At 32.6% G+C, this 26,748-nt stretch overlaps 1 protein-coding gene and 1 non-coding gene across 28 annotated transcripts in view; one reads left to right on the forward strand and one right to left on the reverse strand.

Moving 5' to 3' along the window:
* The window catches only part of Baz2b (bromodomain adjacent to zinc finger domain 2B), a 274,349-nt gene that overhangs the window by 75,898 nt on the left and 171,703 nt on the right, over positions 1 to 26,748 (reverse strand). For 19 of the 27 annotated variants that reach the window (XM_074070911.1, XM_074070908.1, XM_074070907.1 and 16 more), the window contains 8 exons: positions 26,360 to 26,557; positions 25,323 to 25,718; positions 19,572 to 20,178; positions 17,701 to 17,994; positions 16,065 to 16,125; positions 15,189 to 15,297; positions 14,832 to 14,933; positions 3,032 to 3,242 (listed from right to left, as the gene is read on the reverse strand). In XM_074070911.1, the coding sequence (XP_073927012.1) occupies positions 3,032 to 3,242; positions 14,832 to 14,933; positions 15,189 to 15,297; positions 16,065 to 16,125; positions 17,701 to 17,994; positions 19,572 to 20,178; positions 25,323 to 25,718; positions 26,360 to 26,557 (1,978 nt within the window). The remainder of the gene's footprint in view (positions 1 to 3,031; positions 3,243 to 14,831; positions 14,934 to 15,188; positions 15,298 to 16,064; positions 16,126 to 17,700; positions 17,995 to 19,571; positions 20,179 to 25,322; positions 25,719 to 26,359; positions 26,558 to 26,748) is intronic. The other 8 variants (XM_074070914.1, XM_074070913.1, XM_074070910.1 and 5 more) reach the window with 2 other exon arrangements.
* LOC141422844 (U6 spliceosomal RNA) lies at positions 11,928 to 12,034 on the forward strand. Its single transcript, XR_012447562.1, has one exon. It is a non-coding gene; the product is annotated as a U6 spliceosomal RNA (small nuclear RNA).

Consider the following 26,748-nt stretch of genomic DNA (forward strand, 5'->3'; position numbering starts at 1 on the left):
ACAGTAACTTTTATTTTTAAACCTTTGGATGGAAAGACATTAAAAAGTTCAACTCATAACTTTTCACCTTAGCAAGAAACATACAATTTTGATTAATCGCTAAAAATTTATATACCATAAATTTTACATTTTGAGCAGTTGAAAATGTGACAAAAAGGAAAAAACGAAAAAAACAAAACAAAACAAAACAAAAACCCAAAAAACCCAGAGCTGCAATGGAGCAAAGAAAATGCATTAGAGATGTAGAAAAGTTCAGCTAGGCTCTGAGACTAAACCACTCCCAGTATCTTCTCCTTTGTTTGGTTTATGGTTCGCTGAATATATCAATTAGCTTTTCAAATACTAATTAGTACAAGAAATTATCTGTGCTTCAATTTCAATGATAAATACTCATTTTTGAAAAAAGCTTTTTTATTTGTCTATGGCCGTACCACCCTGAACACGCCTGATTTTGTCTGAAATAAGCTTTTTTCACATCAGCGATCTTCTAGACATAGCTCATTTCTTTGGTTACAAGATAAACTTTAAAACATTCTAACATCTCTAACATCAGAATGTGTCTGACAATCAGAAGCACTGTTTCCTCTTAGAGGTACACCATAGATGGTGCAAGGCACAGACTGCATGGCATCCCAGATTCTATGGCATATGACTTGGAGAGGTGCTATTTGATATTTTGGAAAATTTAAGATGTTAGCAGTATTGGTCAATTAATAAGAAGGTTTATTTATAGAAAATAAAAACCTTAATCATATCCACACCTTGTTAAGATTTTTTAATCTAGGAACTAGAGTTCTCACTTCACAATGTTTGAACGTATATTCAAAACTTGTATTTAACTCATTGTCCTAAACCAGTTTTCAAATTAAGTCCAGTGTTTCATTCTAATTGAGTCCGAATAGGATAGCAATAACAGAAACTTCTAGAATCCTTTCAAATAATCTCCCAGACTGGTAGAAATAAAAATTTTTAGAAATAAAAGGAGTGATAAATTCTTGCTGTCATTTCTCCCCAAGAAAAAACATATAAACACTGTATATACTTATAAATATGAATAATTATTTATTGCTAGATACAAACATTGAGAAGGAACACATTTACCCAGTAAGGTGAAAAGTAAAAGAATGTGCAAAGTGCAACCCAATACAGTGAGGGAGAACCATGTAATGGAATAAAAATCAATTTCAAATCTAGGAGGAGAATAAAATCCTGGGTAAAGCAGAATAATTAACTTATATTCTGATATAATAGAAATACAGTAAATTTTTACAAATTTAAACTTACCATTTTGGCTATTAAGTAATTAATAGTTGTATTAGATATAAAAATATGCATGAAGAGCCTATGTTTTATTAGTTCATTTCAAAGTTATTTTATGTAAACAACACACGTATTCCCTCTACCATTACACATTCTTCTGAAGAACTGATGGTTTATTGACAATATTAATTTTTAAAACTCATCTATGTCCGCTAATACATTCACTTTGTTTTTAACTTTGCCTAACAATTATTTGGGTGAGTCTGAAGTCTTACAAGAAGCCAAATAGAGTAATATGAAAAGTAAAAGCAATTTGACTAATATGTTAAGGCAGAAGAAACCATGGAGGATATTAGGTTATCTGCTAGGCAGTTAACTTGCATGGTATTGGTCAAAGTCTGAACTGCTGAAACTTTGTTGGAGATAGTATTTGCCTGCTATCTATCAAAATTGGAAATAGTATGTACAGTATACGTGCAACATATATTTAGATACATGTAATATATATGTATTACAACACTGTGACAGCAAAAAACATAAGTAGCTTGAACAGTCACTGAAAAGAGACTGAAGTGTGCAAAGCCACACTGGTATCACTTATCATTCAGACATTAAAAGACTGAGATGATTTAGAAGCACTAACACAGCAAGTTATTCAAGACAAAGTGTCCATTTATTTTAGAAATCAAAAGGGGTACATAAGTGAGGCTTGAATGTGTGTGCAGATGTGTGTACACATTTCTCAAAGATAAACTAAACCTGTTGATGACTCTATCAACAAGTAAGAATGACAGAATTTTCATTTTAAAGTATTGGGTTCTATGAGCTTTTATGGATATTTTTTGCAAAATAGAAACAAAGCAGCAATAAAGAATTCAATATTATGATAGCATTCACAATGAACAGAAATAAGTATTTCAGGCATTTCTTCCAGATTTTGTTGTTTATTTACAGAGATAGTAAAAACAACAAAAACAAAAAACTCATATGAAGTCTCTAAAGCCAATTTTCATTATTAAACCTTTAAATCATCACATACCCATTAATACATGTTCGCAAATATAAGACATTTGCACAGGTGATATATTCAGATAACCTTAAAAGCCTTCACAATTATAAATAGTAACTCAAACTTCATAGCAAAACTATAGTTATACTATAGTATAACTATGAACTATGTATAATTTTGAATTATGCACTCTAAGCACTTGGAGCTTGATAAATGATACCTTCTTGACCTTAAAATACTTCTTGATATAAACCTATCAATTGAATATTCTGAAAATATATTGTATATTCACAGTTTAGGAGAACCCAAACTAAAAGACTAGGGTTACTTACCAGTAATTGGAGTTCTCTGACTGGCAATTTACTCCACAGATCCACATATTTTGGAGTTATTCCCACGTACCACCTCAAGGAACCGGGAGCTGTTAAAAGGAGAATTTCCAGAAGGTTGGCACGACCTTAAGGCATGTGCCAAGTGCTGGTTGATTCCCTTTCTGAGCAAGACTTAATAGCTTAACACCCCCCTTTGTAATTCTGAATATACAGGGTAGGATGCGCTTTTAAGTATGGCTCTTAGAAAATTACCTAATCAAAGAACTCCAGTTACCAGTGGGACTCCTTACTTTCTCACTTTATTCTAACACAAATACCTACTTTTTAGAAACCGAGAGCAGTGTCAAACACTCCTAAGTCAAAAATGTAAGAAATATTTTTATTAGTATACATTTTAGTATGATTATCACAGATAATTATTATTTCTTACCTTGAGCTTGCAGTTTTCTTAGTAATTTGGCATCTGTGTTATCCAGGAATTCAGAATTGCCAACATTTGGAGGTCGACCTTTGCGACGTTTCATCCTGGATTCCTCTCTTGCTCGCTGTCTATCTGGATTTGGTGGCCTTCCTCTGCGGCCTTCCATTGCCCTGATACGAGGAATGACATCCTCTTCTTTCAAAAGACACCACTGCATTCCCTTTTAATTGACATTTCATAGAAATAATATATTACAAACAATAAAAACTAGAGATCAGCATATCAGAAAATTATAGGTAAAATCAGATATTTTGAAATTTGTAAAGCTAGTATAAAAAACATTTAGAGATTTTATTTTTTAAACTAAATTAAGATTTATAATTGTTCATAGCTTTTGGCAAACTGTTAGAATTACTTAAATGACTTAAACCTGAGTTCAGTGTATTTGGAGAGTTGTATGTGGATCTATAAACTATATCTTAATCACTATTTCTGAAGTATAATGACTATTTATGAAGTATAAAGTTGCAGATGTTGAAAATATTAGTTGTGTGTTGAGCTCTCTAAGGATTGTTCTTGTGGGTTTATCAGTTCAACCAAATCATTAGGCTACCCAAATAATAGATAACATTTCTTTTTCAGTTAATAAATAAAACAAAATATCAGCATTTTGTAATACCTAATAAATTAATATGTCAAAAACTGAAAAGGTCTACCTATCATCAAAAATGCTAGCCTTCCAGTAGAGGCTCATACTATCACCTGTAATAAAGTACTCTTACTCTCCCCCCGCCAACCCTTCCCCAATCAAACCTGGATTTGATTAAGATTTAATTATCATAACTTTAAAAGAAGACAGGGCAAGAGGTAAAAATAATAGCAAAATCCAGCTGTAGGAAATTCTACAAATGACCTAGTTTCTTCAACGAAACAAAACAAACCAAAAAAACCAAACTATAGGAAGATTAAGAGAGCCTTAAAAGATATATCAATGTCAATTTGCACTCCCTACTTGTATACTGATTCAAATACAAAGTGTTTAAGAAAAATTAAGCAACTGAAAATTTTAACAATGACTGGCAGGATCTGAGGCTATAGTTCAGTGGTAGAGGGCTAGCTTGGCATGTGCAAGGCCCTGGGTTCAGTCTCCAGCACTTCCCCCCACCCAAAAAAAAAGTTCTTAAAACTTCATCACCCTTTAGAGCTGGTAGAGTGGCTTACGTGGTAGTGTGCTGGCCTAGAAAGCATGAGGACATGAGTTCAAACCCTAGAACCTCCAAAAGAACAAAACCAAACCAAAGAAACAAAAAAGAAAAAACCGCAAACCCAAAAACAATGACTGGCATTTGATGGTATCAAGAAATTATTAGTCATGTGGTCATGTGTCACTTAATGATGAGGATATGGTCTAAGAAATATTACCTAACCTATTTCTCCTATAGACATAATAAACCAAATAACATGAGATTAAATTAAGTTCAAGAGAAATCAATGGGGGTGAGGGGCAAGGGGGAAATGACTGAAACAATGTATGCACATACGAATATATGAATAAAGAAAAAAATAATAAAAAATAAAATTGAAAAAAAAAAAGAGAAATTAATGCAATCAAGGACAAGGTAAACCCAAGTTGTATGAGGTTGCTTTCAGTGAAACATGGGATACTGCTTTACAGTAATTTTTTATAAGTAAAGGAGTACTCTCTAAAATAATAAAAGGTTGAGTACAGTCAATTCATACCAGTAACAGTCATATATTATCACAATCAAGTATTATGTACTACACATAATTGACTTTTATGTATTTTTATATTATTTCTAGGGTAGGCTTGTCACCACAAACTCAAGAGTAATATGTGGTTCTATGATGATCTTTGATGTTACTATGGCAACAAGGCCACTAGGTTATAGGAATTTTTTCAGCTCCATAGGATCACTGTAAGGAAATCCACAGTTGATATTTTAAAGTATGATAATGGTATAATGCTTATATAGAAAACCAAGAGTCTTTATTTGTTAGTCACAAAACATTAACAGATTAAGTAAGATGTATATGATTTGCTTTAATAAATTGTGGAAGGGGAAAAGTAGATGAGGGTATATGTAAAATCACCTTGGTCAGAATGGTAATTATTAAAGCTGATGATGTATGTTATTCTATCAACTTTTGTATATATTTGACATTTTCCCTTAAAATCCTTGATAGAGCACACATACCCCTCCCACAAAATGCTAGTGCCTAGAGTCTGAATCTGGTTTTCATATATCTTGAATATGTCAATCAAAATAAATGCATTACACTACCTTTTTATAGTACAAAATAGTGTGTTCAGATATAGGAGAGAGGTATCTTTTAAAATAATTGTCTTACTGTAGTGTTAAGGAAATTTTTAAAATGTGTTTTTTCTCTTAAAAGAATCCTAAAGTAGGAATTTCTCTTGAACCACTGGGAAAAATTCTACAACCCTAAATAATCAAAAGTTCTTGAATTTCATATATACTTTTTTTCTTTTTAACTTTTCCTTTGGTGCTGGGGATCAAACTCAGTGCCTCATACATGCTAGGCAAGCACTCTATTACTGAGTTCCATTCCTACCCCTTGAGTTATATTTTATACAGGAATCTATGACTATCTCAGCTGTTGAGAAGTAAAAATACAAATACTGCTACTTGGTATCATAATGGAAAACAGCTATAAACCCATATTTCTAGGCATTGTGCTTTGTATATATTATGTAGTATATACTTTCTTCACAACATTTTTACTTGACAACATTTTCACTCATATGACAGTTTTTATTGTTCCTACATTACAACTGAGAAAATTCCGGATGAGGTCCTGAATTTGAGGGGTCCAGAAAAAGCAAGGAACATAACTGTGAATCAAACTCCAGACTGTCTCACTTTGACACTACATGCACTTGTACTTATCTAATATCATAAAGATATTCTTGTACTTAGTAAATGGCTGGTTACAACATTCAACCTTGAAAGCACAGCCAAGTTCATATTAAGAACTATCTTAGAAGAAAATTAGTATACACAATTTATTTGCTAAAAATATTATCTATACTAGTAATTTTCAAGCTAAAATAACTGTCAAAATTTATTCTGAAAAAAGGAAAATATTTCTAAGAATTCATATGAAGTCAAAAGATATATCAAGTTATATCAACAGTTGTATCAAGTACATTTTTAGGCCATAAATAACTAAGAAGAAACCCTTCAAAACAGTTTTATGATAGGGTAAGTTATGTTCACCAGCAAGGGAAGCTTTTAGCTTAGGTTTTCATTTTTCTAGTATGCTCTTAAGCACTATGGTGACATGTACCCCATAAGTTGAAAAATATTAAACTGACATTTGTGACATAGTAGGAGAGACTAATAAAAAGTAAATAAAGAAATCTACATTCAGTTTTTAAAGTAACTTATTAATAGGCAAACCAATTTTTGACCAAGATTTAAAGGGTTTTATAAACTTACCTTTTCTTATCCAGATCTGTATTTTACATAGGTATGTTTTTATTTAGCTAAGAAAATATACTTGTGGGAAATAAAAAAAGGAATGGACTATGTTGGTGCACAAACCTTATAGTGACATTATCACTCCCATTTTTGCCCTTGACATCTGGAAAGTAAATTATTTCTAAGGAGTCAGATAGATCTTCTAACTCATAGATTTCAGAAAATGAGAAAAGGATGAGTAGGAAAATCTGAAGCTTATACTGACTTTAATTCATTGAACAGTCAAAATAATTGTGGGTAAGATCAGATAGAATTTTTCACAGTAAACTTTTTCTGAGAAAAAGAAATATAATTTCTATCCTTGTTTCACGTGCTACTAGTTTTTTGAGTCAGAAATTACATATCAAAAAAGTTAAGTTTATGTGAGGCCCTGCGTTCGATCCTTAGCACTGGGAAAAAAGGTAATTTTTTTTCTTAATATCAGTATATATTTCCTGGAAACAGTATTTCCTTATGAAGATTTTAAACCTATGGTGCTGGATTTTAAACCTTTGATAGCTCAAGTAAGTGACAGAGCATTTGTCTAGTAAATGTGAGGCCCTAGGTTCAATACCACAAAAAAGTTTTAAAATATATGTACCAAAAGAAAATAGAGGCTGGTGGAGTGGCTCAAGTGGTAGAGCAGCTGCCTAACAGGCATTAGGCCCCGAGTTCAAATCTCAGTACCACCAATGGGGGGAACTTGAAAGAAAATAGACAATCAACATGATGGAGACTGTGAAAGATTAAATTTATCCTATTATTAAAATTTCTTTTTCAAGAGTTATTAATTTATACCCTGTACATTTTATCTCAGAATATTGTATAAAGTGATCAAGGTTTTAAAAAAGACTATAAGGTATTATTTAAGTAGTCCTTACTAATTAAATAATTTCTGAGCTACCTCAGAAGGCATTGCATTATCTAAAGGTGAGCTAGAAAGAGTCCCTCCCCTGAAAGGAACAGCATTTTTAACAAGGACTTCAGGCTCAAACTTTTAATGTAGGTGACTCAAGAACCACACTATAAGTAGTTATATATTGGAAGAAGATTTTATAAATTAGGACAGGAAGTTGTTCAGTTATCCATATAAAAATACTAGGGTCTGGGTTAGGGCCTGGGAAATCAGAGATGGAAAGGAAAGTAAATACACTGGTCTTTTTGGAAAGAGAACTGACTGGAATTGAAGACTGCCTGGACATGAAAGGGGAAAGACTGACTATAGACCAGAAAGGTGATTAATTTAGTCTCTGGGCAATATGGAAAGAGAAACAATAATGAAGTTTTCTTCCTGAACAAAGTTAAGGTACAGAATGTAGAAAATTGGCAAATAAATTAGTTCTTTTAATTTCTATGACTTAAAGATTAAACAGAGTGCTAAAGAAAATATTTATTTTGAATGAATGAATGGTTTTAAATGTTTTGTACAATCAGAAACTCAAAGAGCTGGGTGCCAGTAGCTCACGCCTGTAATCCTAGCTACTCAGGAGGCAGAGATCAGGAGGATTGTGGTTCAAAGCCAATCCCAGGCAAAGAGTTCGTGAGACCCTATCTTGAAAATACCCAACACAAAAAAAAGGATTGGCTTAAGTGGTAAGGCACCTTGCAAGTGTGAGGTCCTGAGTTCAAACCTCCGTACTAACAGAAAAAAATTCAAAAGACATGTTATGAAACATGTCTTCCAAAATTTTTATTACTTTTCATAAATGACACTCCAACATGTAGCTCACATTTCATGAGCAATTGGTCCATTTTTACCTTTCTTATAAGAGGACAATGAATTGCCTAACTGGGTTTCCCACATATTATTGAAAGTGAGTCAATTTGTGGATTAGCAGTGGTCATGTTTAGGTTTTAATAGATTATGTTCTGAAGTCTCATTCATGCATCAATTTTATAAACCAGATGGTCTTATTCTTTTGCTGCATCCATTTTGTTTGATTTCATATACCTGCAAACCTATTTGTTTTGAAGGGAAAGGAGCATATAAATCAATGCAGTAAACCAGTCTACCAAAAGCCAATTTACCAAGTTGATTTATCTGCAGTTACTGAGGATTCTTTTTAGGTTTAATATCACTAAGACTTTGACACAGCAATTTCACTATGGATTTACAATGCCATGCCATTAAAATGTGGGTTTTCCAAGTTAATATTTGAGATGTCTAGCACTTCTTCAATGTTCCACGTTATATAAGTCGTGGATGACTTTCCCTCTGTTCTTCTCTTTTTCTGGATCAAGACCTATATCCATCCCAGTCTCTGTGTCTGGTAGTAAAACTGCCGTGGTGTATGCTTTAAATTAGATTAAGATCTATTCTGACAATTTTAGGCTCACTACTTAGTGAATTATTTACCAAATTGACTTTTGGGTAAGTAACATACAGTAAACTTAATCCCACAGCTTAAGTAACAAAGTTAAGTTTTTTTACTACCTTTCTCTTTGTACTACTAGAATCCTTTACTTCCTAGTAGTTTAAACTTTCAGAATGTCACTCCTAAAAGGGAATGGGTGGATGTTAAAAAAAAAAACCAAAAAACCTCTGATAATGTATGCATTTTCATTATAGATAACAGAATTACATAGGCTTCAGTTTCCCTAAGTAATACAGGATGATGAATTACCCTGCTTAGGAGTCTAAGAAAAATCTTAGCAAAACAAAGGCATCAAATATTTTTGACATAATTTGACATGCCGTATTTTAGGAAAATATTGAAATTAATTTGAGAAAAATCAGAATTTTGTTGCGTTTCCTCATACCTCTTTCATAGTTTAATATTATGTCCATTTTTAGTTGTTTTATACTTGTAGAGGTAGGTAGGAAGAGCATGATATATATTATACATGTTTTGGCCTTAGAGATTTTTAACTCATCCTAGTCATGTAGCTTGTTACCAACCATATGCTATTCTGAATTCCACTTCAAAAGATGTGAAGAATAAGAATAGCTTTTTGGATGTCATCTATTAAAAACAGTTGATAAAGATGTGGTCTGATACAATTGTTTCCACACTGTTGATTATGTTCCCCAGTTACTCACAATAGGTTATCCTTTAAGAGTGAGACTTTCAATACTTCCTTCCTTACCTTCATACTCAGGACTTGTACGGTTGGCCTCCTAGCCACAAAAATCCTACCTGGTAAATCAATGACATAAATTTCCAGACTTTTAAACTTCTGGTACTGATCTTTTATGTTCTCAGTGTCCATATGTGCCCACAGCTATGTTGCACTAGGTATGACAGTTAACAGCAGAGTTGAATTAGAACTCTGGTTATTGATTGCCAATCTTTTGTTATTTACTTAATTTGAAATAATTACCAGCATTACAATTGTGGCAGAGACTTTGTGTTGCCTAACTTATTATAGAGTCTCCTCTTACTTTTTATTAACAAAGTAATTCTAGCTGGGCAACAAACATAGTATTAACTTTGCCGGATAATAAGCTTCTTTCTACTTTTTGTACCATAGAGTCTCCATACTAACACCAGTTTTGTCTTAACTTTAGGCTTTCAACTTCATTTCTGCAGTGAAACATATGTTCCCTACTTCCTTTATGGAAAAACATCTTTAGGGAAATTTTATTTGGGGGAAAATACATTGGGCAGTAAGTATTTTTTATAAATATTTATTAAGGGACTATGAAAAAGACTCTTCAGAATGAACTGCAGACATTTGAGTATTATGCCATTAAAAAGAATACTTAAAAATTACATCTCAAGTACAAAGAGAAAGCAAAAATTTCTGAGTCAGTTTTAACTTGTTTTTTCTTTATATTTTTGCTTTGCTTTTTTAGACTGAATACAGTAGACATTCAATATTCTAAATGTGCCTAAACTTCCTGGTTGAAAAAAATGAACTTAATTCAAAATTTTTTGCTTAAATCTTTTGTGTTCTTTAATTCACAAAAATGTGTACTGCCAGATGTTGGTGGCTCATCCGTGTAATCCCAGTCATTCAGGAGGTGGAGATCAGGAGGATCTCAGCTCGAAGCCAACCCAGAAAACAGTTCGCAAGACCCTATCTGAAAAAAAAAAACCCACCACAAGAAAGGGCTGGTGGAGAGAATCAAGGTGTAGGCTCAGAGTTCAAACTCCAGTACCACAAAAAAAAACTTGTACAATTGTAGATTGTCATACATTTCAAAATAATGTCATTAATATTTACTATGAAGCTTTCTTATATTCCTAAGAGAAATGTGAATAGCTTTTACCTTAGTATCACATTTAGGTAAACAAAAATAATTCTATTTTATATTTATCAAAATCTGTCCAGCTCAACCTAACTTTCTATTATTCTGACAATCAAAAAATAAAATTAAATTAAAACAATTACAAACATTACATTTAACAAGTTCTTAAAAAGTAAATAGATCTTTAAAAAAATCTATTTACCTTACACTCTTTTCAAATGAGTTGCTAAAAGAATTTCATTAGAAGGTAGCCAGCTTGTGTAGCATGGACTTCTAGAGACTGTTGGAGTTTCATGAGATCTCTCATCCCTAATAGTAAGGTCTTTATATATTGCCAAGAAGTGTTTGAAATGTAATCATCAGTAGATGCTGACGAATGGCTGATTCTACAAATCTCTCACCACAATTCTGGACTGAATTAAATAAAACTAATAATTTAAAAACTGGTAAGCAAATGTTTAATTTCTGTTTCTTTTATAACCCTATTCACTTGAGATAAGGATTTCTGAATTCTTTTTTCTTTTTCAGGGTGGGGAGAGAAGTACTGGGGCTTCAACTCAGGGCTGTGTAGGAGCTCTACTATTTGAACCATGTCACCAGCCCTTGTTTCTGACTTTAAAAGGTAATCATTGGATTGCTATCCTTTGGTAAGGATCAATTAATTTAAATTTCAATAAATTTGAGGTCTCATACATTTCATCTTATTGTACTGTAATATCACTGTTTTCAACAAATCCTTTTTGTTTATAAAATGTAATTATCTTGAATCAAATATGATTGTTACAAAAGAATCACTATTGTTCATTTTAAGTGTTACCTTTTAGCAGATTACTATCTCCTAAATTTCATCTATAAAATATGGAACTTTGGAAAATCACTGATGTGATTTTTGCAATGTCTTAAGTAAAACTTATAAACTTGTATTGGTTAATTTCATGGTATGTTTTAAGAAGAAAAGGAAAAATATGATGGAGAAAATAAATTCCTAAGGAAAGAATTTTATTTGGAGAGTGACTAAGACTGTTAACGAATCTACAATGTAGGATTTCATTTGGTACCAAATACCAAATAGAAAGTTCAAACTTAGACATATAAAATCATTATGTACAATTTCCATAGAAAACACTGAATTCTTAGCTTTCTTAGAGTACAGAGTGGAAAAGCATTATTTTAAAAGATAACATAACCAAGTTTTACAGAGCAGAAAACAGTGCTCGTTTTGGCAGCACATGCACTAAAATTAGAATGACCCAGGAAAGATCAGCATGGTCCCTGCACAAGGATGACCTGCAAATATGTGAAGTGTTCCATTAAAACAAAAGAAAATAGGAAATATGCAAATTTGTAGAAAACAAAAAAAAGAAAAAATTATCCACTGTACCATTAACTCATACAACTATTGTTAAAGTTTTCACACATTTCCTTCTGTATTAGATTGCAGTTTTGCTTTTTCATACATGCTTAGCCTTCAAATTATTTATACAATTTGTGTAAGTTAGAAATACCATATACATAGATAATTATTATTTCCTGGTAACTGCGCCTTTGAGCCAAACTTTATTTCACATCGTCTAGAAAATATAGGCTGATAAAAATTATTTCACATTGTAGTTATGTAACAGAAATATACAACTTTTGTTAATTTTCATAGAAAATTCTTACATAATTATAAAGATTTCTAATTAGCCATATACTTACATATGTAAATCACACAGTATACAGAAACAAATGTCTTCGCAATTATATGCATTTTTAATTTAAATAAAACAATTTTTTATATTATTTACCTTTAACTGCTGTTCTTTAAAAATATCCTGTAATGAATCCAGGTTACTAATTTGTTCTTGACTGAGAGAAGTACTCTCAAATTGTTACTATTTTTTTCTCTAGCACTCTGCTAAAATGTTGGCAGCTTCACATATGACTGGAATTGATTTCATAAGATAATATGTGTTTGAAAAATACTGATTATGTTTAATAAAAAGTGAATGAATGCCAAAGAACATTCTGTTATGTGTAATGAGGTTTATAGATTAAGTCTATTGATAGAAAACTAAAAATCCTTTATGTATTAACAACCAATTAGCTTTCCTCTCAGAGCAAAAACCTACTGAATTTAAGACTATAAGGATTTTTTTTTGAATACTTCTCTGCATTTTAAAAAAATTTTATCATTTTTACATTTACTTACATGTGTATACATTATTTGGGTCACCTCCCCCTTAACCCCCCATAAGGATATTTTTGGTATAATAGATGGGTAAGGAACTGATGACATAAACCAAAGATCAAAAAATAAAAGAATTTCTAAAAAGTTATTGACTTTGAATGTATTTTGTTTTGACTAAAATCTGACCCAGTACATATGGACTGTATAAAATAACACTGAGGTTCACTAAAATTCTAAGAATATGATCATAGATTTAGTGTAGATCAAATTTTTTTAAGTTTAAAAAATGAAAAAATTAAAAGTCTCATAATATATTTCTATAACGAAGTTACACCTCAGATTTTGGCATTTTAGAACTACCAGTAACAAGATAAGTGGATCTGGACATAAATTATTCTTTAAAAAGACAACAATGGAAAATGCTTTTTCAGAACTTTGAGTTCTAGTTATATCTGTGCCTCGATGAGGCTATGTGACCTTGGAAATTTTCCTTAATCTTCTCAGCTCTTGAAATAAACCTCCATTTCTACCACTAAAAAATTTATAGGGTAAGATGGAATAGAAAATCCTGCCTATTTACAAAGAAAATATTAGTTGCCAGAAAAGATTTTTTTCTGTGACTAGTAATGGACCAAACAGGACAAAGGTTCAATCAAGAAAGAAAATATCAACTTCAGTTGGCTAAACATTCTAGTCTTCCTAAAACATTTTTATGCATATAATCTCATTTTAACCTTGCCATAATCCTTTTAGGCAAAATCATAATTATTTTTGTCTTTTTTTGAGAGATAAAGAAATGGGAGAAAATAGGCCATTATTTTTCTGTTTTCCAGAATCACAAAATTATTTTGTGAATTATCAAGAATCCAGGTCTCATCACTGCCTAAACTAGGAACTCTTTCGATGAAGCTAATAAAGGGGAATAATAAGCAATTGTAGTTAAATACAAGACAAGAGCAAATACTGAAGGGAAGATAAAGGAATGAATTCTTCTTGCTGACTGGTGAGGTTGTGTATTTAATCCATAAACTCAAAAGGAGCTCAAAGTGAGCTATAGTAAACTATAATCACTATAATCCCAGTTACTGGAGAAGAAGAGATAGGAGGGTCACAGTTTGAGGCCATCCTGGGCAAAAGTAATCAAGATTCTATCACAAGCTGGGTTTGGTGGTGCACACACCTGTGATCCCAGGTACTCATGAGGCAAAGATAGATGGTTCACAGGCCAAGGCTGGTCTGACAAAAGTGAGAGACTCAATCTGAAAATGAACTAAAAGCAAAGGACTAAGGCCATGGCTCAAGTGGTAGAGCACTTAACTATGAACAGGAGGTCTTAAATTCAATTCCCAGTATCAGGGGAAAAAAAAAAGCTGTAGTGATATGTTAAAAAATGTGCATAAAATTTAAAAATCCTATTCCTGTAAACCCCAGAAATTTTGCTCACCTAACTTTAAGGATCCCCACATCCCAAATTATAAAATGTGTGAAAATGTATCATGTAGTATGGCAGGACCCGATAGACAAGGCCATTCCAAAACAGTAAAGCATATTTATCTTCTTTTGGAGTGACTTATAACATGGTTTTCCAACTTAAATTAGTTCTTAAGAAACTATCCAACCTTTCAGGGAATTAGTGTTCTTCCCTATATTTCATAATAATATGCAGATACTTACATAAACTGTAAAATTATAGATTGACAGGAAAAATCACTTAAATATAAAAAGAGATCAATTGTCAAAGTTCCTTGTTACTAGTTACATAGTAAATTGCTCCTTGTCACATAGTAAATTGAAACTTTGGTGAGTATTTATTACAAAATTATATGTATATCTATGAAAATTAATTACAAAAGGCATTGCTCTAGTTTGTAGTGAAATTTACTGCATTTAGGTTATGGTACTACTTTTTTGGTTCAAAAACTGTACTTTTTAAAAATTGGATACCTGCGGTCCATCTCTGGCTTCATAGAAGTCACCCACTCTTATTTTTGCACTGAAGCTGAAATTGTCCCTTGAGATATCCATTATTCCATTTCTGCTGAGATACTGAAAAAATCACATATTTTTCCACTTCAGGTTTTAATAATTACAACCCAGTTTTGATGTAAAGCGAGCTTCAGGACACTAATGTTTTGCATATTCTTTAAAGAGGCTATGGATTTCTGGAGACCAATATAGGTTAAGTATGTAAGATCCACGTATGAGAATATTTTGTATTAAAGAACTTTATCGGAGAAAGGAGTATACTTTTTATTTACATGAGCGTGCTTAATGGTATTTTATTTGGCGAAAAGTATGTACCTTTATTACTTCAGGGTACTGCCTAAGTTTCTTTCCACATGGAGCATAATATGCTACTTCTCCTTGAAGTCGCCCTCCAAAGTTTCTTACTCTTGTCTCTCTCTGCCAGCTACATGTAACAGAAATGAGGATTATGATATAATTTTAAGAAAGCTTTTAAAATTAGAAGAAATATAAACTGCACATGTTCTTTAGAAAGCATAAAATACAAAAAAATAAATAAACCTAATCATACAACACAAATAGATTACTTTTACAGTTATTTTTATTTTTAGCTAAATAAGCCATCTACAAAAGGAATCAGACTGAATTTATTAACATTAAACTATTCAACTGTTCAGAAATTGTAACTGGAATCACTTTGAGTACTTAACATATTTAGTAACATGTGACAATGTACACTTTTACATTTGAAAAATATTAAGTGAGGAGACTAAGTTTGGAAGTACCTCGTGGGGCTCAAGTATATTCAATCTGAAACTTGTATTAGTTCCAATTAAACCATTTTTGACAATCTCTGCTCGAGTCCCTCAGTTTTCATTGCAATGTTGTCCACTGTCCTTTAATTCTATCTACACAAAAACTTCTGACAATCTTGCTCTTTGCTATGACGTGCTTGATTTCTTCTCAGTCATATTCCCACTTGGCTCCATGAGCCCTTCCCAGCTCTGCTGTGCATACTACACACATCAGGGTAAATTTAGTTTTCTGATCAATCAAATTCTTTGCCTTTTGTTCTAGCTCTTCTGCTTTAATTAATACTATTCAGTATATTCCCTGATTTTATTATTAGTAGAAAATGAGAAATCAAGCACATATCAAAAACATGCATAAATATCTGGAGGAAAACAAAAGAGAAAAACATATTTTGCATACCCATATTCCAAAGGAATACGTAGTTCACGTTCATCTGTTACTCTTCTTCTTTTGGAAGTGCCTTTAAGAAAATTCAACTAGTTAATATGAAAGATTAATTTATATAGATGACAGTTTAGAAACTTTTCTTTAAAAAATAAATTTTAATGACATCAATTATTAGTGTATTTCTCAAATTCATACATAAGTTTTAGATGGTTTTCAAGAAAACACACTGTATGAGGCCAAGGTTTTTGTTCCCTTTTAGTCTAAATGACAGAATCACTAGCTTCCCTTCCTAAACAAAATACAATCCTAGGTACACTAAAGCTTTCCTCTCATTTTGTTATTAGTGAATGGTGAAAGAAGGTGGGAAATAGTAAATTAAAGTTTGAGAAAACCTATTTACAGTTGTTTTCTTTGAAAATATATAGCTTTTCAGATGTTGAAAAGTTTCAACAGCCGGCTCATGCATTTTAGGACAATTTAACTTCTATGTACATAAACATCCATGCTTAAAAATACTACTAGGTCTTTTTTTTTTTTGGGGGGGGGGTGCTAGGGTTTGAACTCATGGTCTCATGCATTCTGGGCAGGCACTCTACCATTTGAGCCACTCTGCCAGCCCTAGGTCTCTCTGTGTGTGTGTGTGTGTGTCACAATACTAGGGTTTGAACATCAGGCTTGTACATGCTAGGCAGGTGCTCTACCACTTGAACCACAGTCCCAGCCCTTTGTGCTTTATTTCTTTTTCAAATAGGGTCTCATGTTTATGCCCGGGCCAGACTGAACCAGGACCCTACATTTCTCACTTAGCTGGAATGACAGGTGTGCACCATCATGCCACACTTTCATTGGATGAGATGGTTTCTCACAAATTTTTTGTAGAACCTGACCTTGAACCATGATCCCCCCCAATCTCTTAACAGGCATGAACCACCCCACCCAACCATTACTAGGTCTTTTAATTAACATAGGAATACGATTATGATTATATGTAATTTTTTAAAAGATAAAAACTAAGTTTCACAAACATAAATTCACCTTAAATTAGTAGGATACCAATGATTTGTGGTAAGTGAAAGCAAAACTAGAAATTACTAAGATGGGGAAATAAGTAAAACAATAACAATATTTTCCTATACACATCTTATTTTTTTAGTTATTGAATGAGAAAAGAGCGTAGTTCTGGAATGTTAAAAGCAGAAATTTTTAATAAAGATTTCTAGAAATTTATAAAAGCACATAGAAAAAAAAAGTCATGGCATGTTAGCAACAGAGTAAGAATGTTACTAATAGAAATATATTAGCTATAAGTTTGGCAGACACACAATTGCCAAAGTGATCTTTTTATAAAGTACAAAAAGTCCAGTTGTCAACTGAATTCTACATACTAAAAGCACAGATAACACAAAACAAGAAAGAATTCAAAATCAAGAGCTATCATCAATTATATTCTTAAAATTGAAAGCACAGAAAATTTTTTGAAAGGATCAGGCAATGGGTTATATCCTTTGAAAATATATGCTGACCTTTCTTAGCCAACCTAAAATCTAAGTGCAATATTTGATTTCAATGAGCTCATCTCCAGAATACTGTATAAATTTTTGCTATGATCTGACTTCTATTTACATTAATAAAAATAAACTGTAGGTACCAGAATGTGGACTTGAAGTAAGTGTGGAAGAAGATGTGCCAAGAAAAGCAGGTGACTGGGATTCAGAACATAAGGCAGCAGGAGCAGAGCTTGGGGCTTTTCCTATGTGGAGGTTACGAGGTGTTGAGTGAGCTGTGAGACTGATGGAAGGGCTTTTGACAGAGGAAGTTGTTTGATTCAGTTTCATTGATGTTTTTTCTCCTTCCGTATCACTATCTGATTCATCTTGGTCTTTCTCATCATCATCTCCTTCTTCTGATCCTTCTGTATCTGATTCTGAATTACTATCTGATTCTGGGAAGTAAAGAAGCACTTGAATATTACAACTAGTTAATGACCAATAATTTGCAGTTTGAATCTAAGTGGAATAGTTCAGAACCAGTATCCATGATTGGGAATCCAAACAAGCAACTTTTCCAGAGTCAATGTAAAAATACCATCTCATAAGCTATTTGAGTACAATGATTTAGGCTATAAATCCTTAAAATTCTTTTTAAAATTATAATTTGACTAAACACTGGAATCACAAAACAGTTCTTCTCACATGACAATATTAACATGATGAGTTCTGTTTAATGGCTTTAAAATCACTTTTAATCCAATGGAGAAACTAAGGTAACTATCTAAAAGAGCAAATTCCAATGGTCTACAAAGCATTCTAAGGTCAGTATAGGAACTACCACTAGTCTTTCATTTGGGATTTGGGGTTAAAGAAAATAATTTTCAAAGGGAGATTCCTGGTTTGTTTTATGTTTTTGTTGTTGTTTTTGTCTGTTTGTTTTGTTTTTGGTTGGTTGGTTGTTTTTCTGGTTGTAGTTTTTCTACTTAGGCACAAGTCTTCATCAGGCTCTACAATAAAACTAGGTCTACAGAAATAATTATTGTAGATTTATCAGTGGTTTAATAATGTAAATTTGCCATAGATAGGAGTCCTATGTATAATGCATTTACTCCTCTATGCATGTAAAATATATGAGTATAATTATGAAACCTTAGATAAACATAGGACTGAGATTTGGAGTGAATCATAAAGATTCCCAGAATACCACCACTTGGGAATTGATTTGATACAGTAATATCTGCCTACATTGAGCGTCATTGTAAAAGTTTTTAAAAGCTGTTAACACTGATATTCACTAACTATCGTGCATGATATGCATGAAAAAACTAGTTTGTTTTTAACTTAAAGACATTTTATATTGGATAACTGAATATATCTTCCTATTCACATCAACTACTAGAAATTTTAGTTAAATTTGTAGCTGACCAGTAACAAATACACAAACTTTAAAAATGTTTATCTCATCTTTATATTTAAAAATTTAAAACATCTTGTATTTTATGTTTTTAAAAATAACACCCCCCAAAAAAGAAGCCCTACAAAGTGAATCAAAATTAAATCAGGGATTTGCTCCATAACCCCATATATTACTTAGTAAATTTTATGTTACTGATGGCCGTATATAAGGATTTGAATTTTTGGTACTTTCTAATAATGTGACCAAAATTTTACATTTGTTCAACAAATCTAGTGACATATTTGAACAAGCAGCAAAAGAAATGGGAAAAAAGGACAAATAAGTGGTCCTGAATGGAGTGAAAATTAAGAAAGTTGATAAAATTGTTTAATTCATGCATCAATATATACATTTTGAAATTGTTACTTGTCTTATGTCAGATGAATAACAAGCTAAGAATTTAACATGGAATTTCCAATATCAATTACTCTTATATTTTATCAACTCGTTATAGAAATGCACAAAGCTATGTGAAACAATGAATCACGATGATTTTAAATCTGTGGATTAAGATCTTTTAAATGCTTTGGTACACACAACATTCATGCATATAATTTTAAAACAGAAAATAACCTGATTGACTGTCATCAGATTCATCTTCATCATCATCTTCCTCATCTTCTTCCTCATCATCTTCCTCTTCATCCTCATTTGAATCTTCAGAATCTTTACTACTGGGAATGTCTGAATCTGTTCCTCTAAATTGTTCTACCAAAGATTTTGCAGAATGGGAGTTTTGTTGTGTTTTTAAAATGTTTGCATTATTGCTAACTGCTTTATCCTTCCCTTGACAATGAAGTATGGGCGAGGCAGAGGGCATTACAGGTGTCTGACTGCCAGGGGTTCTTCTCCCACTTGTACTCAAATTTACAGGTGAGGAAAAGGAGGTGCTACTTGCAGTAGCAATGTTTTCATTAATCTTACTCTGTATTTTAGTTTTGGTAGTAAGTGCTAGAGGAGCTTCTTGAATGACACTTTGAATAACTCCATTTGGTTGGTGATTACCTAAAAGTGCGTTTGTCAAGAATGGATTAGGATGGTTATTTTCTAATGTTTGTTTTGGATGTGCTGGTGAGCTAGAGGTTGCTTTTGGATTGGACAAAGCTGCAATAACCTTCTTCAGGCTCTTAGATGATTCCTGTTTCTTTACCTGTGATGGGAATGCCTGTTTATATTGTTCCTGTTGAAACATAAGTTAAAAAACAAAACAAAATGAGAGGAAAATTGTTTTTATTTACTTTCAATACAAACAGTCATTCATAAGATAAATCTTGATCATGATACACAAGGGATATAACAGAGTGGCAGCAATGAATGACTAGTTGACTGCTGAACCTTGACTACACCTAATACATTTAAAATTTAATTAGTTTTTCCCACTCAAAACATGTACATTTCCTGACTGTCTTTACCGTTGCTCTTATTTCTTCCCATCCAACTCCCAATATACAATATATACCAATGTCAGTTTTATATCAGATTAAAACTTATTATTGTATTACCTATTGGAACATACCCAACTTTATAAACTCTACACTTTAATATTCAAACTACTTCATAATTAGGTATAACATACCTTTAACATACCTTTCCAGCTGAATCAGACTATGACTCTCATATTTTCACTGACTCTGCATTTTGCTATAACCATTTGTCTGTATGAAATATCCTTCTCTCCTAAATTTCAAACTGATGAAATACTGCTCATTCTTCAAGATGGAACTCAAGAGGTTTTTGATGTTTGCCCTGGCCAGAAGCACTCTTTGCTTCTATCTTTTGAGCACCTTTACGTGCTTATATTCCATACTATTTTAAAATAGTAAACTAAAAGTATGTATGTATCAAAGTCACACTACTATTATTATATATAGTGTGGGCCTGTATACCTCAAGACTCTAAGGAGATTAAGTTTACATTTTTGATGAGTTTCTTAAGGCAGAGACAGTCTCATTTCTATCTTCCCAAAATACTACTTAGAGCCCTGCACTTGGAATGTACTCCAGAACAATCCTAGATTGATGAATGGAAGATGTTTTGAGCAGTAAAAGTTTCTTGGAAGCAAACATTTAAGATATGAGGCTAGGGGTGTAGCTCAGCGGTATAGCACTTGCTTGGCATGCTCAGGCCCTGGGTCAATACCCAACACTGGGAAAAAAAGAAATTCAGCTGAGGTGAATGGTGGGTCCACATTCTGTGCAATTTACTTTAGAGTGACTTCAGCATATTAACATTTGAAAAGTAAACCATTAAGTAATAATTTTCCTGGGAAAAATTAATTTATGAATTATTAAGTCATAAAATTTTATCGATAAGTAAGAAACAAAAGTATTTATATATTAGAACCTCCTTGAAAACAATAAAACCATGAAACTTTATTCCATCAGTATAATTAAAATAATTTATAAAAACAAACTGAATTAGGATTATTAAAGTATTTTAAGTCAACAGAAGTGAAGTTGAACTTAGGTAAAGTTCCGCACTGAAAATGACTGCTTTGAAATTAAAATCAGCAGTGTTGTCAGAATCAGACCTGGGCCCCATAACTCTTCAGCAAAGAATTGTGATGGGGACTTCATAAGTGCAGATACAGATGGAATGCTATATAAAATGACTTATTAGATATCTCAAAGCAGAGAACTAACAAGTAGCAAAGCAATTTCTACACAAACTTTTCCACCTTACTTATCATTATTGTTAGTTTAGAAAATTAAGTTACTCAGATAACTCTTTTAAACAAAGACTGCCACATGCATATCAACGGCAATACCTCACAAAGCAAAAGTGTTTAGTTAGCATTTACTCAGTGAATAAAATGGAAAATTTTATGAAATTCTTGGACCTACCTTTTAAAAGAAATTTTATAGCAAGATTTCCTACAAAATAATACTTTAAAATATGCAAGATTTAAAATCTAGCAGAAAAAATATAGTAATTTTCAATGCAATTTTTATGTAATCATTTTGCGCTTTTTTTTTAAATTATAGGCATGAAAATCAGTTTCTCCTTTATATTTATATTTTAGTCTTCTGCACTTGTTCCTTGCCATAATTCTAAAGAATCACTCCCCATACATTTATACGTATAGGTTTTTAAGAATAACCAAAGGTTATTGCGTACTATCAGTTAATCTTTTACAATATACATATTGTTCTTCCGATATCTGGGTAGTAAGTAAAACAACATGGAAAGGTAATTGAGACCTGTACAGTAATGAATCTCTTACTGTTTTAAGATATCCATTTGGATCACAGTAGGCTGGAAAGAGACAGGCTTGAAGATCTATTCTATGTGCAAGTTCGTCCTTCCTCAGCCCCTGTCTTAAGTTTCTGCAGACTGTAAATCATGTTCCAGATCAAACGTGACTGACATACCAAATTCCACTCCTGGTCTATATATCCAATTCATATATATTAATTTGAATTACAGGTCTACAGTGTAAATTATTGAAGAAGCCAATGATAAAATAACACTCAAGAAAATCATAAAGTAATGTGGATGGCAGATGAAGTCACAGCAAGTAGCATGACATAAATGAAAGCATAAGAAATAAGGTAGAATTCTGTATGTTAGATTGTTATATTGATGAAGATAGGAATTTTAAGAGATATGTTTATAAAATACCCTCTAATTCAATACAAGGTACTGATAAAGAGTAGATAATATCATTTAAAGCTAAATCTAATCCATATGAAAGATTTTCAAATAACCACTACTGTCATTTTCAATAATTTTTATTACACTTTCTAAATGGTCCCCAGATAGTAAAGAATATCAATTTTTTTAAAAATTAGAATGCTTGTTTTCAAATCCCTTCTGTCCTTAACTTGTTATATGATATTACCAAGTAACATCATATAATTTCTTTCTTTTCAGGTTTGGTAAAGATGAAATAAGATCATATGTACAAAGCTTAGCTGGACTGCATTTATTAAGCAGATATTTAATAAATGACTTTCTAATAAGTAGTCATATAAATTCTTATTTATTGAAATACTTAAGAAACCATTTGAAAAAAATTAAGCCATCTTTTGGAATACAAGTTAATTCTTGACATGGTCCTGTAAATTCATTTATCTTAAAGTGGGATAATACATAAATTTAAAGTTAAAACCCAAACAATGTACCACACTTGAATCACATCCCAGCCCTTATGGCTTTAGTTATTTTTTGAGTAGGGTCTGTGTTTTTTGCCTGGGCCAGCCTAGACCATGATCCTCCTATTTATCTCTCAAGCAGGTGGGATGAAAGGTGTGTACCACCAAGCACAGTTTATTGGTTGAGATGGGGGTCTCACTAACTTTTTGCCCAGGCTTGCCACAAACAACAATTTTCCCAATCTCCACCTCCTGAGTAGCTGGGATTACAGGTGTGTAATTCTATTCAATGTAATTCTTAATTTGCTTATTTTACTGGCAGAAAGTAAATAATGTGATGTTGATAATACTTCCTTATGTTTGAGCAGTGCATTCATTACAATTTATTTGCATGATATTCTGGTGCCATTAGTTATTGTATTTAGATTAGTGGTCCTCAAATCTGAATATAAATTTTAACCACCTTGGAAGCTTTTAAAAATCTAGTACTTCAGTTTCACTACAAGAGGTTTTCATTTAACTGTTGTGAAGGTATTATTTCTTAAAAGTTTCCCAGGTTATTCTGAAGTACATTTGACTTGAGAACCTCAAAATTAGATTATCAAAAAAGGCTGGTTTCTAAGACACTTTTCTTTGACCCAGTTCTTAAATTTTTCATGGAAGAGTTAATAGACAAGGACACTGCAAATTTTCTGAGAAAGAAGACAGCTTATCATAGCTGTTAAGAATAAGGGCTCTCGGCCCCAGAAGGTAGCTCATGGTAGAGTGCAACAAAGCCCAGCACTAACCAGCACCCCCCCAAAAAAGAGTAAGTACTCTAGTACCATAACTCTACGTTTGAATTCTAACTTCATCACTAACCAGCAGTGTGATCCTGTAACAGCTACTTTATAAAATTAAATTAATTTTTAAAATTGAGTTAGACAAATCCCAATTTTATCACCTGTAAATGGAATGAATAATATTATTAGCACTTGTAGATGTTATTATCCAATGAGTAAATGCATGTTCAGCATTTAAAACAATAGCTAGTCAATGCTCTACAAGTGTTGTCTAACAACTAAGAAAGTCTAATAATAATAAACAGAACCAAGAGACAAGATACTATGTCATAGTATTTTCTACAATATAAAGCAATGTTGATTGAATTATTAGAATTCTAATAATTCTAATGGACATATGAACCAATAGCAAGACAAAATAAAGATAAAAAATTCTTTAAAGATTGCTTCTACATAAGAAAATTGCTTCTGGTGTATATGCAAGTAGAAATTACATTTCATATAATTCATTAAGAATTGCAAAGGAAAATGAATTCTTTTTTCTTTTTATTGAGGTTGGCTTCAAACCCCTGAGCTCAAAGAATCCTCCTGCCTCAGCATTTTGAGTAGAATGGTAATGTAGCCATGTATTATTTTTCCAAGCTTGGAAAATGATTTTATTTGTTTGTTTGAGCCAGGGTTTTATATTATGTACCCCATGCTAGGAACTCATAATCCTCCTGCTTCAGTCTGAGTGCTGGGATATACTACCATGTCTAGTGGAAAAATAATTCATTTTAAAGGATTTTTCACTTGAAATTTATAAGTTCTAGAACTATAGAGGTAAATATCTCAAGAGTTCATTTCCTTAAAAAAAGAACATTAGCATTAGAAAAAAAGGATATTAATTTTAAACAAAGGTAATTATAGAACTTGTCTCATTCAAACATACTTATTGCCTTACTGCTAATACAGCAGGCCAAGAGGTGAGGGATAGGGTAGTATGACACAATTGTGTTGTCAAAAATATGTTTAACAGATGTATATGTGAATATAAAATTAGAGAAAGATCAATTTTTTTCACTGTGTTGGGGACTGAACTCAGGGCCTTGGATGTGTTAGGCAAGTACTCTACCACTGGGTTACATCTGCATAAAATCAGAGAAATTTAATTTTCTGATGTACATATTCTACTCGTAGAGACTAAGAAAGTACAAAAAAAAGAGAATTTAATTTAAACCTGTATATATTTACATTATATAAGGTTTTTGGGAGCTGGAGGTGTGGCTCAAGGGGCAGAGTGCTGGCCTAGCAAGCACAAGGCCCTGAGTTCAAATCCCAGTACCGTGGTGCTTGGAATCAAATTCAGGGCTTTGCACATGGTAAGCATGCTCTATTAGTGAGCTACATGTCCAAGCCCACTCTGTCTTTTTCTAATATTAAAATTCTTATGTAAATAATTAACTCACCCGTTTAGTTCGCAATTCACTGGTCAAAGAACTAGATTCTTCAGAGGTATTTTTATTCCCTGCTTTAAGTACATCAGCAGAAGGAACTATGAGTTTCCTGTAGGTTTCCTTTTTGGCTTGATTTACCAAAGATAAAGGTTTCACATTGGACACCAATCCCGTAGACTGTATTACACTGGTGTGTTTGTTCACAGATTCCTCCTTTGCCTGAGAGCTTTGGAAAATAAATGGAAGCTGCTGTGACAAAACCTGAGGCTGCTTCTGCTGGGATTGGAATGATGAATGAGTCTGGGGTTCAGACACAAGAGGTAATGGCTGGTGTATTCTTTTTTCCTGGGCTTTTTCAGTTGCTTTCTGTCCATCTGCTTTTGGATCTGAAATACCATGCAATAGCACCTGGAAATAAAATTTAAAAGGCAACTTCTTAACATCTATCAAGAGCGTCAAATAATAAAACCTGCGAAAAAGTTACTTTAAAAAGTGTTCCTAATGACTTTATGATAGACACACAATATAAGTTCTCTAAAAATACACCTAATGACCTTTTATAAATGGTTCTCTATCTCTCCTGAACTTTTGTATACAAAAGTAAGAGCTCCAGGTGACTACCTTTAAAACTATAGCAACTGAGGCCAATAGGAAAAGGGGACCAGGAACCAGAGAAAAGGTCAGATCAAAAAGAATTAACCTAGAAGGTAACACACACGCACAGGAAATTAATGTGAGTCAACTCCCTATACAGCTATCCTTATCTCAACCAGCAAAAACACTTGTTCCTTCCTATTATTGCTTATACTCCCTCTTCAACAAAATTAGAGATAAGGGCAAAATAGTTTCTGCCGGGTATTGAGGGGGGAGGGGGGAGGGGGAGGGGGCGGAGTGGGAGGTAAAGGAGGGGGTGGGGACAGGGGGGAGAAATGACTCAAGCCTTGTATGCACATATGAATAATAAAACTATAGACTTTGAGAGACATGGTAAACCATTTAATTTCTAAATATGAATTATGTCTGCATACTATCTATGAAACAATTGATACCTGGTTGTTACTTTTATGTTGTGCTTCATTCTCCGAATCAGAATCATCCTCTTCACTTTCTTCAATACTTTGATCTTCCTCTTCCTCTTCTAGATCATCTGAATCACTACTACTAATGCCTTCACTTGAGGTGTCTGATGATGTGCCTGAATCACTGTCACTGTTGCTAGAACTTTCCACAGCTTTCTTCCTTGGTTTCTGAATAAAGAGAAATTAGTTTACAAGACTTTATTTTTTGAAAAAAAATCAAATTTCTACAAAAGGCATGCTCTTTTAGTTTTCAAATATTTTCAACACTGAAATGTCATTTTATGAAAAAGGAAAAAGTCCCATATATAATTATGTAAGAAACTGGTTAAATTAACTTATCTGACAGGAATGCACTAATA

Source organism: Castor canadensis, chromosome 4 (assembly GCF_047511655.1).
Source record: "Castor canadensis chromosome 4, mCasCan1.hap1v2, whole genome shotgun sequence".
NCBI classification, from domain to species: Eukaryota; Metazoa; Chordata; class Mammalia; order Rodentia; family Castoridae; genus Castor; species Castor canadensis.